This window comes from Podarcis raffonei, chromosome 2, assembly GCF_027172205.1.
Source record: "Podarcis raffonei isolate rPodRaf1 chromosome 2, rPodRaf1.pri, whole genome shotgun sequence".
Classification (NCBI taxonomy): domain Eukaryota; kingdom Metazoa; phylum Chordata; class Lepidosauria; order Squamata; family Lacertidae; genus Podarcis; species Podarcis raffonei.
Genome location: NC_070603.1, coordinates 92,396,159 through 92,411,799, shown reverse-complemented (window position 1 = coordinate 92,411,799; position 15,641 = coordinate 92,396,159). Strand labels below are relative to the sequence as shown.

The following is a 15,641-nucleotide window of genomic DNA, read 5'->3' as shown; positions in this document are numbered from 1 at the left end:
TTGTTGGTTTGTTACGAATTTTATTTTGTTTTAGCCCTTAAATGCCACTTTTTCAGTAGCTGGGCAAAGCACTTGTCTGCAGAGGTGTGGCTCTTACAATGCAGTCCTATGCATGTCTACTCAGAAATTAGTCCATTGCAATTTACTCCTAGTTGTGTAACATTGCAGCTACCTTGTAAACACTCAGTATATCTCCTCAGCCTAAAATGTAATTTTCAAATTGCCATTTATATCTTGGGTACATTGCAAATTCATATTCAAATACCTTCCAGCCCAATTTTATGAATCAGTGTACCAGTTCTAGGCAGGATCAGGTTAACATAGCCTGCTGCTGTGTTAACAAAGGGACCGGGGTGAGTTGCCTCCCTTCCATTGGGCTGAACTCTGTTCCCAGTCCAGTAGCATTCTGTGTTCCCAAGCTCAAGTTTCTACTCAGGGATATGTGTGGCACACAGCCTAAGAGTGGGTTGCATCAGCAGGCGGGGATAGAATAGAGTCCATTCCTATGCCCTTCTGTAAGATCCTGGAGAATAGCAAATAGCTGTGCCAGCCAAAATGATGGGGCTGTCATTTTGCAGAACTGAACATTCTACCTAGGGAGCTGCTACACACAAAACGTTGCCACATATAAAGCAGGCTCTCCAATGCTGGATTTAATACAGCTACCATGCAAGCATTTATTTGGTTGAACTTCTTATTTGATCACTTGCCCATGTCACCCAGCTGAGCTCTGTGGGGACTGAGTGGGGATTTTCCTTTGCATTTCCCATGTCCCAACCTCTCCATTCCACCACGTAGCTTGCTTGCTGTCATGAGGAGTCAATGAGCACTTCGTGCTAGACTCCCAAACTTTCTCTCTGGATTTTCCCAGCTGGGCGGGGGTGGGGTAGCTGTTTTTCTCTTAATTGTTTTTGATGCATCAAACAGGATCGTGCTCTTCTGTTGCAAATGGCTTTCAGAATAAACCTTGACCACAATATAACAGCAATAGCTCATTCTGTGGTCTGACGTACAGGAAGTGCTTATGTCTAACCAAGTACATGTTTCAATTTTCCAGATGACAGAGCAGAGGAAGCAAAAACAGCGTATTGGTCTCCTAGGACATCCTGCTTCTATCAATGTGAACCCACAGCAACCAGCATAAATCAGATGGGTGGCTTGTCTGCCCACCCTATTCCCCATTTTCATAACAGGAGTTGAGATTCAACCCTTAAAGCTGTTTCTGTATACCTAGTTCATTGTGTGTAAATAACCTTCTTTTTATACTGTATGTATAGGGCTTCATTGAGAAAGTATGGGCACATTATTGGAAGGGGGGGTTACATTTGTGCCAAAAAAAATGCCTTTTATAGGAAGAAGTGAAGGGCACACCTAACTTGCACTTGAAAATGATTATTGATTAAAATAGTACGTGACCTGTATTTTGTATTTAAGACCTTCAGATAGCTGGTATTTATGGGTTTTTTATACAGTTGTGCAATATGAATTATGCAATCACACTATATTTGTTCTTTACTCCTGTGTGTCCTAAAGGGAGTGCACACATCTTTGGTGTCATCTTACATCATTTACTAAATGGCATCAGATGACACAGTTAAGCAAGGCTGCTGAGAAACCGTGTTCCTGGCGAGGTTTTGTCCTCCAGGACATTTTTGTTACACATGGCATTCTGAGAGATTGACACATCATGGCAATAGTGCTTCCTCTTACCACCCCCATCTCCCAACATTCCTCTTTATCTATTTTTGATTTAAATTAAAATGAGCAATGAGTTTTTATAGACCCATTGGAATGAATAACCATGACTAAGTTAGGTGCATTATTTTTCAAGAGGTCTGCTTTGAGTAAAACTCTGAATACCACCCAAAGTTCTTAAATGTTACTTTGAGGATTCCAGAACCCACCACAGTGCAAAGCTGCACCTTGGTGGGCTGATCCCTAAATCTCAAGAGGTGTGGAAGAGGCTAAAGCATTCATTTATGAAGAAATCTGAAGTATTGAAATGAACCTTTTTCTTTATGGAAAAATTAAAACTAGGAGGATTTGACACTGCTGCAGATCAGTGTAATCTTCTAGATTTTTTTCCCCCTGTGTGTGCGTGTGCCATATTGATTTAGAGGGTCCTAGAAGGGTTTGCAGGCTACCACCTCAGTTGAGCATCTGCACTTTGTAACTCAGAAGTACATTCCCCTCATGCATTAAACCAATTAAAATGTTAAATATCCCTTTTGGGACTCCTAGCTGAGCACTGATTTTGTAATACTTGCAAAAGAGCCACTGGTTTGAGATTGTATTTTAGTTTTCATTCCATCTTGGTCACATTTTTATTGCTCACGACAGCTGAGAAATATGGGAAAAAAAACTGTTGCCTAGTTTTGTACATGGTCATTTTACAGAAGCTAATTCTCTGCTATAAAAAAGTGGAGATGATGAATGCTTATTAAAGTTTGTAAATGCATAAATATAGATATTTAAATAAAATATATAATAATAATGTATAGTACTTCAGTGTGATAGTCTCATTCTTCTTCAGCACTAATGAAACTACTCTCCATTCAGCTTATGCTGTCATGAACATTGCTTACCTGAAGGGGAAGTAAATGCATTTGCCAATAAAGTACTGTGCTTGAAAACCAAAGGCTGGGGTAGATAATGATTGATCACTTACTGCTACACCAGCCTTATGCACTGTGTCTAATACTAAAGTCCATTTCCAAGCCAGGCAGCATATCTGGTATTACTTTAACGTGCAAAGGCTAATGTTTCTATGTGCAAGTGTTTTTAGTCTTAAGGCAGTTGATGCTTCACCAAACCAAAAATAGCTGTGTTCCTCTTCAAACCCATGTTTAATTAAATTAAAAATTTCATGTTAACCTTACCCACTGGCTTCCTTCCGTATTTGAGTTCCTCAGTGTTTGCTTTATATGTTGCTGGAAACAAAGGATAAACTAGGGTCCTGGCACTGTGAAAAGTAACAAAAGATAGCCTGTTATTGGAATACATGTTTTAATACTTCTGTTTTTGCATATTTTCTCTCTTATACACACACACACACACACACACACACACCTACCTTATGCCATACTGGAATTACCAAACAAAAACAAAGCATGCTGATTTATTTATATTAAACAGGTTAAAACTCTTTACACCTTCTGGAAAACTAGTGGCCTTTTGTGTCATTCATTCAACTCTGAACCCTACATTGTGGATTTTAGTTGCAATGCTGGTCACTACTCATAATCATTACATGTGAGAATATAAACTCTGAATTTATCACAATTGTTTCTCTTTCCAGTTACATTCTCAATCCTGCCTATAATGAAGTGTTAGAGTTACCATACTGGCTGGGGATGGTACGAGTTGTTGTCATCTCAACATCAAACATCTGGGGACCTAAGGGTTGGGGAAGGCTGATGTATAGGAATCTCTAAAAATTTCTATGGGTGATTATAGCTAAAACAAAACATGTTGTTCCAAGCTAGGAATCTTCATGTGTTTGTGTTTGCAGATTTTTTACCTGTGTGGGCTGCTCAACTTATTTTCATAGTGTCTCAAGCACAGGCTGATTGAGATCTGTTAAAACAAATGGGAATAATGAGCTTTTTATGAATGTTCAGAACTCTTGCACAACTGAGCAGTATACTCTTTCCAATGGACATCTCTTCATGAGCATTATCATAGAATTTCTCTTACACCAAAACTTGTATATATTTTAAAAATCCTCTTAAGTAATAGTCATGGAAAAACAAAATTGTTGTTTGGTGAATAGGAAGAATGCTGCAGGATGTTTTGGATCTCACAAATGATTGTGACTAGGCAAGGAGAAATATTTGTAAATGCTTCACAACTGTTGCAACATAATTTTATTCCTGTTTACTCAGAGAAATCCCACTGTGTTTAATAGGTCATCCTCCCGGGTGAGCGCTCTCAGAACTGCAGCCTAAATGTGAATCGAGTACTGAAGTTCCCATTATTCCAAAATGGGAAGAATCAGTACATGCAAAATTTTAAGTACTGTAATAAAACTTTTACTTCTTTTCAATCTATTATAAGTCAGTTAGTTTATAATTAAAAATTAAATCTGTCAAATACTGAATTTGCAAAGAATATATTACTTTATATATTGCAAAGCTTCAACATTTTTCTTTTAAAGGAAAGCAGCTTGGCATTTATAGGTACAGTCATTAAGTCAGATGTTTCAGTTGAGAACTCAGGTATGGGTAATACTGCAAATCCAGTAGTTTTACTTACAGTAAGTTTAAATAGCAAATTATCTCCCCTGGATGTACAGTATTTCCATTTAATTAACAGGTGAACTGCATGTGGTTAAGAACGGCTAGTTAAGCCAACAAATAAAAACTATGCTTCCTTTCATCAATGGACTGAAGACATGACGGCACTTGCAACATCAGACTTTGTTTGAATAAATATGCTTACATGTGAAACAAGTTTATACAGACTATAGGTGGTTATTAATAATTATATATGTATTAGCATATATAAGAATCATAGAACTATAGACTTGGAAGGGACACTAAGGATCATCTAGTCCAGCCTCCTGCAATGCAGGAATATGCAGCTGTCCCATACAGGGATCAAACCTGCAACCTTGGCATTATGGCCACCATGCTTGTATACAATAGCATATATTGCACTTTCTTCTTTTCTCTTTTTTCACTTTATTTTACGCAACTGAAAAAACTTTAAAATACTAATAAAAAAGCCAACAAACCCTAATGAATCAACAACCAAAGTTAAAAAACCACCTGGCAATTGCAGTCAAGGCAGATTTGCAGTCAAGGACTTACAACTATATGAAGTCTGTCACAATATATCCTTCATAAAACAAATTTGGGGATAATTTCTCTGTTTCATCAAGACATCATCTTTTCCCCAACCTCTATTCAGGAGACATGAGCCTTATTCTCCCTTTGTTCCAACCTAATCATGCCTTGTGGCAAAGCTATTGTTTGGATTCCTGTGGGCCTAAAAAGGGAAAGCACTATATGAAGTCCACTGGTAAACACATATAGGACCCCACAACTAAATTAAGACTTTTCTTTGCACTCACTACCCATGGTGAGAAAGGAAAAATCCCACCAACACTATAGATATTTTCCCCATCCTATGCTTTAGTAAAACTACTTCAGTAAAAAAAGCCATTAAGAGGAATTCCCAAGTAGAACCATGTTTGTATTTTGCTTGTGGCTTTTGTTTCCCCACCCCCCACCATGCAGCCTTCTCCTTACACTGTATTTTTTCTTTCAAGGCAACTCGCAGCTTAGATTATAGCTCTTCATCGTGGCCTAGAAAAAAAAAATAGTTAAACCTTGTTCTCTCAAAGGGTGCCTTAGCCACCAGGAAGAACTTTCTGACAGTAAGAGCTGTTCAACAGTGGAATGGACTCCCTCAGGAAGCTATGGACTCTTCCTTGGAGGTTTTTAAGCAGAGGTTAAATGGCCATCTGGCATGAATTGTTGTGATTCCTGTATTGCAGGGGGTTGAACTAGATGACTATCAGGATCCTTTACAATTCTATGATTGCGAATCATAAGGAATAACCATGTGACTGCCAGTGCAGAGTAAATCCCTGAGGAAGAGTCGCCTTCTACCCACCCACCACTGGTTGTCTTGGTAGTAACTGTGCTCTGATCTCTTTTTCCCTCCTCTCCAACTAATTTCTCTCTTGCCTCTCTAGTGCTTCAGTCAATCATGCATCCCCAAGGAATGTATGGCTGCATGCATTCTGCATACACTTTTGGCTTCTTCCTCTAACCCAGCCTTCCTTACACTGGAGTCCTCCAGATGTTGTGGGATTATATTGCCCATCACTCCTGACTATTGACTATGCTAGATGGGCCTGACAGGAGTTGGTGTCTAAAACATCTGGAAGGCACCAGGTTGGGAAAAACTGCTCCAACCTGATTCCTTACCCATCTGTTGGCCTACTTTCCATGGTCATCCTGTATTCTTATTTGGCAATGGTTGCCTTGCTCCTTCTCTGCCTTCCTGTCACTCATATGCTGCTGCTTCTCATCAGGTTTTTCATCTCTTACTCTCTCTAGAGGCTTAACCAAAATATTGCTAGCTCCACTGAATGCTCACCATTTTTGTGCTGTGGCACACTATGGCTCACGATTAAAGGGCCAAGTGTGTGTTTCATGGATGTGTGTGTAGTCATATACATGTGGAGACAAGGACAGGTGGTAACAGAAGGTTATTCTTTGTAGATTTGCTATAGTCTTATATTACACTTAATTTTCTTTCTAAAACAAGATCTGAAACCTGATTATTGGAGGAAACTTTATTTAAAAACCAAAAAAGTTACATCTACTAATCTGATTCATTGGCTAAAGAGGTTATTCAGCTATTACCTGCTGGCTTAATCTAGACTCTAATGACGCTTTGTATTGACCGGTACAGCTTTGATTAAGTGTAACATAAATCCTGTTAGATGACAAATACAAACATTTTAAATAAAGAAATCAAAACTAGCAGTAGTTGTAATACTAAAACTAAGAAGCCATAACACAGGGCATCTCTGTGTGTGCAGCTGCTGTACAGAAGTTTTGTCTGTTAATAAGCTCCCCACCCCACCCCCCGCACACACACCCCTTTGCTGTATTTTAAGTGCTTGACACTTGCACATGATGATGTATGTCTAAATGACAGATGGGCCCTGTAGACCATCTATTCCAACCCCCATGTCCGATGCCTGAAATCCAGCACTAGGGCATCCCTTCAGACCTCAGAAGAAGGCGAATCCACCACTCTGCTAGTTAAGTGGTTCCATTGCTGAACTGCTCTTAACATCAAGCAGTTTCTCTTAGTCTCTTTATTATTTCTAAACATTTTCTTTAATTGTTTTTCCAATTCTTTTATTTTTTACAAACAATATTGAGAAGGGGAGAAAACTGAATGAACAAATTCAGTTTGCGTAATCATGCTAATTTTCAGATGAGGCGATGAGCTGCAGAAGAAGAGGCAAACTATTATATCATTGTGTCTCATGTTTATTACAATGTCTCACTTTTCCAGCTGATTGGCACAGAATATGACACAAAGATGTGAGTTGAAAGTCTGTATTCTCACAGCAGGGATTTTAAAAAGCCTGAGTGTGATGGCTCCCTAATTGCAAAAGGGAGCCTTAAATGATACTTTTGTCGGAAAAGTTATAATGTAGTTCCCAGCAACAGTTCAAGTTGTCTATAACATGATCAAGTTCAAGTGTCATAATTGGATTTTCAAACTGTCCTTTGGGTTTCTGAATAGAGGAACCATATTTAGAGTACTTAACCTTTTGAAGATATTGCTTTGGATCGTCTCACAGATGCCAACATCACATTTGGAATTTAGTGGCTAAAAACTGTACGTGATCTCTCCTCTGTAGATTGAATGAAGTTAAAGTAAATGCATCCTAATGCAAAGAATGGCCGCTTACCGTACCTCATTGGTGAGCAGTGGTTGCGGCCCAGTGCAACGCCTCCATTGCTGCATGGATGCACAGCATGTCCCCCTCAGCCACCATGGAGGCTCATGGGATCCCGCCAAACCCGCTGATTCAAATGAGCCAATCCGTGGCCACCTTAGTGGGGCGTGGATTGACGAATGGACCCGAGGGAGAAATGCTTCACTCAGGTCCGCTTGGCAACAGTAATTCCCAGCCAATCCTACCTTCCTCATCCAGTCAGGCAAGAGCGTCACCCACCCTTCTCCCTCCCTTCGTTTTAGTTGTTTGCTGTTTTAATCAATTCCTTTTCAGCTTGGGAGGGCTTTGCTGTGGTTTTTTCACAGTCATCATATTCAGGGCTGGGAAGGATTCTTCCCTGTTCTGCAGGTTTCGCCTTCCCCACAGCACTAGTCACAACTTTGGCAGTTTAGGCCTTGGGTAGAATCCTATAGTCTTTCATACATTCATCCCTGTGACAGTGATAATAGGGTACCACATTAGAGGGGTCTGGAGGGAAGTCTCTGTCCAAAGAGTCAATCGTGCAGGGCTAGTGGGCTTCCCGCAGCATTTGGGGGCCATCTGCGTAAACCTAAGTTTTGCTATGGATCCACCCCTGAACAGACCCTGTCATGCCTCAGATACACGCCCAATGCCTATGCCAAGGCTTCCTACAAATTCTAAAAACAATAAAACCTTTCCTACAGACATAGTTAATAGTTCACAAAAGAATGGGTCACATCTCACAAAAAAGCTTCTTAATAAAAAATATGGGTGTCTAAACATCCTGACTCTTGGTGCCTAATTCTCTTTGGTAATTGATTCCAGATGGCTGGAAGAATTTAGTGCAACCTGAAGAGTATGTAACCAGAGGTACCACTGTACTCTCTTCATTTCCCCTTATCAGGAACGCAGTTGCTGGGCAGAGATATATGTGGCGAGGCGATCGCTTAGGTGACCTCAGGAGTACTACCAGAATTACTGGGGCCAAGTGCACAGTATATGGATTGGGCCCTCTGCTGTACTCACAAAAGAACAAGCTTGCATTGAAATTGCATTTATGGCCCCCTTTGCAGGTGGGAGGTAAAGCCCCAAAAGTAAATCAGGGGCCGCACAGAAGTAATAAGGTGTCTGAAAGACAGAATGCCTCTTGGCAGCCATTGTCCCAATTTGTTAAGTTATTAAGCTGTTCTATGTACAGTGGTACCTCGGGTTACATACGCTTCAGGTTACAGACCCCGCTAACCAAGAAATATTACCTCGGGTTAAGAACTTTGCTTCAGGATGAGAACAGAAATCATGCTCTGGCGGCGCAGCAGCAGCGGGAGGCCCCATTAGCTAAAGTGGTGCTTCCGGTTAAGAACAGTTTCAGGTTAAGAACGGACCTACGGAACGAATTAAGTACTTAACCCAAGGTACCACTGTATATCCTGCTTTCCCACGAAGAAACTTGAGAGAGCATAAATAATTCTTTTCTCCTGCCTGCTTTAAGTGGAGCTAAGAGAGAATGACCTCCTCAGTGAGCTTCCTGGCTAAGAAGGGAATGTAAATGTGGGTCTCCCCAGTTCTAGTCCAGCTCTAACCACTACATAACACTGCCTCTCAAGTATATGATTTTTCATCTTCCATATTATACTTGCAGCTGAATCTGTGATCTGCCTTGATAGGAAGTTGAAAAGCAATGTTTTTGAGCTGATATAAAATATCCATCCATTGTTGGTCTGCAACAGCTCTTGGGTACATGCAAATAATAAATTGGCCATCATCTTCAAGTAACCAACAGGCAAGGATGATTTTGTGGTGAGGGTGGCTTTTAATAAAGTACACTATAATGTAGGGACCTGATCCCCTCTACTGAGGCAGCAGGGTTCTCTAGGTATGTTGCCCCTAACAGAAGACTGTGTGCCAAAGCAGAAAATATGAGCAACAAAGGTAAAATGTGCTTAGGAAAATATGTAATTACATAGGCAGATGCCTCACACCTATTGTACTCACTACAGGAAAAAGAATTGCTGACACATCTGATCTGGGGGGAATTCCTTTCCACTCCCATTCCTTTACACCTAAAGCATGGGGGTGGGGGAACCTCATACAATAAAAGGGTTTTTAAAGTTAGTGGCATCAATTCATTACTTTCAATACTGAAAATTCTTGAACATTAGGCATGTCTCACTGGATAAAAGGGGATTAAAGTGATATGGGTCAAAACAGATTCCTGCCTTATTGTTCTCTAAAGCTCCAAAAATTTATATGGACTGGGTTCCTGTGTCTAATATAGTTGCATAAACCAACATATCTTGCCATGCACAACTTCTATAACTCTTCAATAAGAGAGTGCAATATTAACTGAACCAAACTTCTTCATTTCTATTTAAGCTACTAATGTTGCAGTCCTATGCTCTTACTTCAGAGTAAGTCCCACTGAACCCAGAGTGACTTACGTCTGAATACATAGGATTTGTTGAAAGATGGAAAGAATACTCCAGTATATGTTACTTCTGAAAGTTCTCATCCACCATCTTTCACCATTGGTTTGCGTATATGCATAAGCACATTCATGTTCTCCTTTTGTGAAATACCTCACTACTATACTATCAATTCACTTTATCAACACACAACAGTGACCACCTAGAAACAGTCCTTTTCCTTTCCCAGAGTATGGCTACCTGCACTATAAGAGATAAAGGCTTCCTCAAAACCAATATATCATGCCTTTTGTGCTTTGGATGTTTTCAAGTAGAAGGCTTTCAATATTTTGGTATGCTGTGTCCAAATGCTACAAGTTCCAAAGTGATTCCTATGCCTCTAACAACCTTCCCCAAACTGGTGCTTTCCAGATGTTTTGGACTGCAACTCCAAAACTGGCTGGGACAGATGGAAGCTGTAGTCTAAAATATCTGGAAAACAGCAGGTTGGGAAACACTGTGCAATAGCATTAGCATGGGTGCCAGAGCTTGTAAGAGTGGATGCTAATCAAAAAGCCCACTTTAACTGTTTCTTCCACTAAAGCCCTTGCAGTATGATTTGTTCTCCTACACCTGGAGTGGTATTGCCATGTTTTATCACACTCAATTTCTTTTGGGGTTGATTTATTTTTTGTTTTGAATGAGCGTCAAAGATAAGCAAAAAAAAAATGTCTCCGTCCCCCTCCACTAACCTCAGCTGATTTGTTTTTGAGCAACCATCTAAGATGCTGGAAAACCCCTGTAAAATACTTTTGCTTTAATCAGAAAGTACCAAAAACTCCACCAGTTTTGCATTGCAAAGCAGTGGGTAAAGATTTGAGTCAGGCATCATGTCTGTGGCTTTTGTGGGTGGGTGTCTCTCAAAATGACTGTTATCCTCTATCAAAAGGGAAATCTGCATGTCATGTCTGAATAAGACTAGTTAAATCTATGGTAACAAATACCGTCTCATCAATTCACACAAATGATTGACCACATGCCCCTGTTGCCTTCCAGGCTACTAGCCCTAGACACTAAGCACGAAGTGCACAGCAAGTGAAATAAAAGAACAGAAAAAGTAAATGTCAACAGAGTTTTAGAAATGTAACCTAATGCTACCTATGTGCTTTTCAGTGGACAGGAGATGTACTCAAATGTGTTTATGAGAAATACTTGTTATCTGCTCTAAACTTTATTATTTTCTCATAATAATAAACATGTACACAGAATATACAATAGTGACCCTAATCTGTAATAGTTTTGAGTCCTTGACATGGTTATCATACTAAAACCTCAAAGCATCAGCCAGGCAACCTGGAAAGTTTTGAAATTATTATGCAACCTATGCCAACCTTGTGCCCTTCAGACATTTTTGAATACAGCTCCCACTGGTCCCAGTCAGCATAGTCAATGGGAGTCTGGGACAATGAGCTATAGGTCAAAACATCTGAAGGACCCTGGCTTGATTACTGTAATTCAACTACTAGACTGATTGATACAAATAGATTTTTCCCATTTATAGTATAATAAGCTGCTTTTGCTTTATTCCTCTCATCATGTTTCAATAAAGCCCAATATTCAAACTCTTCTACATGAGGAGCAAAAAGGAATATGGACTTCCTTATGCACATGCGTTACCTAGTCAATTTGCTCCTGTGAATGTTAAAAGTAGTGCTTGGGCTTCTTTTCCCATAATGCCTTTGTTCAACACAGATAATTGTGTTATGAGTTTCATGGGGGGTAGGCTGAATGCCTGAGCCCCCTTCTAATTCTTGGAGTAGCCAAGCTAGCTTCCTGGTGAGGTGATGGGTCATTAAAGGAACAAAGGAAGGGGCTCTGTGCAAGATGGGAAATAGGTGGGGTCCCCTCTCTCAACTTGCTGATGGTTAGAAGAACAAAGGCAGAGTTGAGAGCAGAGAGTTGTCTGATGTGAGCTAGAAGCAAAGCATCAAGCTGGGAAGCCAGAGAGTCAAGCAATGTTTGATTTCTGTTTGAATCTAAGGGTGTAGCTATGGGGAAAGCAAGGCCCTTTTGGGGTGCTGATGCTGTGAAACCCTCCATCATAGGCTCAGATTGCATATGTGTGTAAATAAACCATATATCCTAAAAAACCCACAATCTTCACTGTGCCTCATTCCAAAAGGAAACATGGACCCTGGGTAAGCACCTGGAATACTGCACTGCTTTTATATTGGGGTGGCATGCAACAATACAGCTACTTGTAGAGACTACAACTTGGGTGTCAAGTCCAAGGATCATATTACACCATTCCCAAATGAATTCGTCTACCATCTGAGGTCATCTAGTGAGGCCTTTTGCACATCGTTTTGCCTCCTGAGATACAGTGGAAGGGTGGTCCTTATGAGTGAACCTTATCTGCTGTGGAGTCCACTACATGGAACTCTTCACCCAAGGATGTTAGACCAGCTCCTTCTTTATTGATATCCCATCATTGCTTGAATACCTTTCCAGTGATCTTTTTTATATGACTGATGCATACACACACACACACACACACACACACACGCATATATATATATATATATATATATATATATATATATATATATATATATATCCTGGCTCTTTTTAAATGTTTCATTGTTTCTCTCTATATTTTAGTGATCTGCTTTTTTATTAGATGCTATTTACTGTTGTTTTAGGGACGCGGGTGACGCTGTGGTCTAAACCACAGAGCCTAGGACTTGCTGATCAGAAGGTTGGTGGTTCGAATCCCTGCGACAGGGTGAGCTCCTGTTGCTCGGTCCCTGCTCCTGCCAACCTAGCAGTTTGAAGTCAAAGTGCAAGTAGATAAATAGGTACCACTCCGGCGGGAAGGTAAACGGCGTTTCTGTGCGCGGCTCTAGTTCGCCAGAAGCGGCTTAGTCATGCTGGCCACATGACCCGGAAGTTGTACGCCGGCTCCCTCGGCCAATAAAGCAAGATGAGCACCGCAACCCCAGAGTCAGCCACGACTGGACCTTTCCCTTTCCCTTACTGTTATTTCGCCCTGATTAAAATCACTCTTCCACCCTCCACTGAAGGGAAACTTTCAGGTATCTGTATATCCCAGGGTCTCAAAATGTTGGCTCAGCGTACTAGTCAGCTACCTACCGCTGCCCCCTCAAGTCCTCACGCATGCACAGAGAGCTTGAGAGGCAGGTTATCTCTCATTAATATGAGATAAGGGAAAGGTAAGAAACATTCTCTGCTGTTACTCATAAAACTCTCCTGCTGTTTCTTACCTGTTAAAAAATGCAGTGGAAATGAAACCTCTGTAGCAGGGATCTGTATGGTCTTGAGTGTTCTGTTCACCAGAGTTGGAAGCAGATGTTCTTGTGAGCTGGTGAATTGAATTGTGGATGTCTTTGTATTGCCAATCTAGACAGAAAACCAGAGGTGCAGACAAAATTATCAAAACATGGTCCACACCCACAGTCTATAGCTGAAGATTGTACTTAAGAATATTTTAAAGGTTCTGCCCAATTCCAGCCCAATTCCACTGCTCACTTGTTTTTAGAAAATTAGTAATTCACTAGTCCTACTTGCAATGATTATTTTGAGAATGTGTTTGTTCTAAAAAGATAGTGGGAGGAATTCAACATCACACTCCTCTGATTGCTCCATCAGTGCAAACATACATACATACATACATACATACATACATTGATTGATTGATTGATTGATTGATTGATTGGAGGTTTTTAAGCAGAGGTTGGATGGCCATCTGCCATGGGTGCTGTAGTTGACATTCCTGCATTGTGCGGCATTAGACAAGATGGCCATTGGGATCCCTTCCAACTCTACAATTCTATGAGATCAGCTTCCCTGATGGAATTATCCCCCTCCCCTAGCACAATGTTCTGAGGGTACTCCTACCCAACCTCCCCCGTATCAATTTGGGGTGCCACAGGGTAAAGAGAGGGGGAAACCCCACTGCCCTAGTGGAAGTCCTTGTGCAAGGTTTGGCTGGGTGCAGTGGGAGAAGACTGGGAGGAGGTGGTGTCGGAAGCTATGAGGCAACAGGGTTTAGTGTGCAGAAGAGGTAGTGGCAGAGGACAAGTCGTGGCAGACTTAGAGGCAGGAGAGGAGGGGGGCCAGGAGACAGAGATGAAGCAGGTTGCGGAAGAATCCAGGGAGGCTCCCCATCCTGCTGTGACCACCTCCCCTCCTCGCTGGTCTCCCAGAACATGCAGAGAAATGAAGAGGCCAAAGCAATGAGAGACAAGGCGACAGAGCCTTATGCTGCTGGGGAAAGAACTGGGGAAGGCGGGGACCTTCAGTCCTTGCAACTGACTCATTGTGGCAAGACCTTCTGGGAAGAGTTGCTCTGATCACTAGGCCTGCACTGTTTTGGTTTCTTTGACTAAAGAGTTAACTTCACTGACACCAGTGTCTTCTCATTGCTGACCTTCTCTTGACTCCAGCTCCTGACACTTCTGTTGACGGGGACTCATCAGATGAATTCCACCCAGTAGCTCCATACATCACTTCTTTTATTCACAGATTGTGTGCATGAGGCATTTCTTGTTTGCAACTTCATATATTATAATTTAAGCAGCTAAATGTCAGTTCACAGATTTTAAAATAATTAATATGCCCAGCAAAATAGACATAAATCTAATTAGATGTACAACAGGAGTTTCATTTTCTCTTACATTCCTATGAGTTAGATTGTTTAAGCTCGTCCATTCTATGTTTTGCACAAATAATGTATAGTGCTAGCCAGAAATGCCTTTGGCATGCATTTTATTTCCCACTTATGACATGATTCGAACCATATCTACGCTGTGGTAAGCCCAAATGCAGTCAATGAAGCTAGTTCCGTTAAACGTTGCTTAGGAGTGCATCCCAAAAAAAATTTGAACCGGTCTTCAAGGAATTTAAAATCCCCTAAGTGTGCAATCCTAAGGCAGGGGATGGAGGCTGATGGCAGGGCATCAGCCATATCCAGCACTGTGTCAGGCCCTAGCTGACATGGAGGAAATAAGGGTGGAGAATTGCTTATGCGCTCCTATATCCTTTTCTATTTTTTCTCCTTCAATGGGAGGGAAATAAATGGGACTGAACTATACCAACTCCAGGGCTGCCACAGTTCCCTCTCTGAGTTTGGAGTTTTTGGAAGGTGTTGGATCCAAGGCTTCCACACAGTTCTCCTTTGGCACACCTCTAACCTACCTCCAGATATCCCTTTTTCAGCTTTACCATTCCAACAGTGGTAGGTCTAGGGCTGGAAGAAGGGAATCTGACACAGATCTCAATCTCTGATATCTCCAGTGACACCCGCTCCACTTTCATAGAGGGAGATCTGATGCTTCCTATGGCCCCTGGATGCTCTCACAAGAGCCAAAGGGATTGCTGATCCCATTACACAAAAGGCAATACCTAGCTTTATCTTTTTGTTCTAATAGAGTCTTCAATAAAAAGTCTAATGCTCAAAACAGAATTCTCATTGGGTATCATATAATTCCCCATAATTTAGTAAAAGTTTGAATTAATCAAGGTTTGATTAAATTTTGCCAAACAACAGAACCCCCCTGGAAATTATGCTAGCAAGCTAAGTCAGCTCAGCAGAGCTAGCTGGATAGGCCATTAGCATGGGACAAAAATACCATGTCTGGCCACCTCATATGAATGCATGCCTCATAAGAACAGTGCCTATCAAAATGAAGCCCACCCTCAAACTAATGTGTTATTTGCCACATCCTGGTTTCTCAGTCAAGGCCAACTATAACTGACCTCATGAT

The 15,641-nt window shown here is 41.1% G+C and overlaps 2 protein-coding genes across 16 annotated transcripts in view; one reads left to right on the top strand and one right to left on the bottom strand.

Moving 5' to 3' along the window:
* Positions 1 to 2,503, top strand: part of ITPR1 (inositol 1,4,5-trisphosphate receptor type 1) — a 213,411-nt gene extending 210,908 nt beyond the window's left edge. For all 7 annotated transcript variants that reach the window (XM_053378134.1, XM_053378132.1, XM_053378129.1 and 4 more), the window contains one exon: positions 1,058 to 2,503. In XM_053378134.1, coding sequence (XP_053234109.1) covers positions 1,058 to 1,144 — 87 coding nt within the window. In that variant the 3' untranslated portion in view covers positions 1,145 to 2,503. The remainder of the gene's footprint in view (positions 1 to 1,057) is intronic.
* Positions 1 to 15,641, bottom strand: part of LOC128408442 (uncharacterized) — a 48,264-nt gene that overhangs the window by 28,976 nt on the left and 3,647 nt on the right. For 5 of the 9 annotated variants that reach the window (XR_008329080.1, XR_008329079.1, XR_008329081.1 and 2 more), the window contains exons 2-3: positions 13,140 to 13,275; positions 2,880 to 2,962 (exon numbers count right to left, since the gene is read on the bottom strand). Coding sequence is in view for 4 of the 9 variants with exons in the window: in XM_053378140.1 (XP_053234115.1) it covers positions 2,880 to 2,962; positions 13,140 to 13,275 (219 nt within the window). In the remaining 5 variants the exon portion in view is untranslated. Of the gene's footprint in view, positions 1 to 2,490; positions 2,586 to 2,879; positions 2,963 to 3,520; positions 3,577 to 7,449; positions 8,611 to 13,139; positions 13,276 to 15,641 lie in introns of those variants that run through there. The other 4 variants (XR_008329078.1, XM_053378137.1, XM_053378138.1 and 1 more) reach the window with 3 other exon arrangements.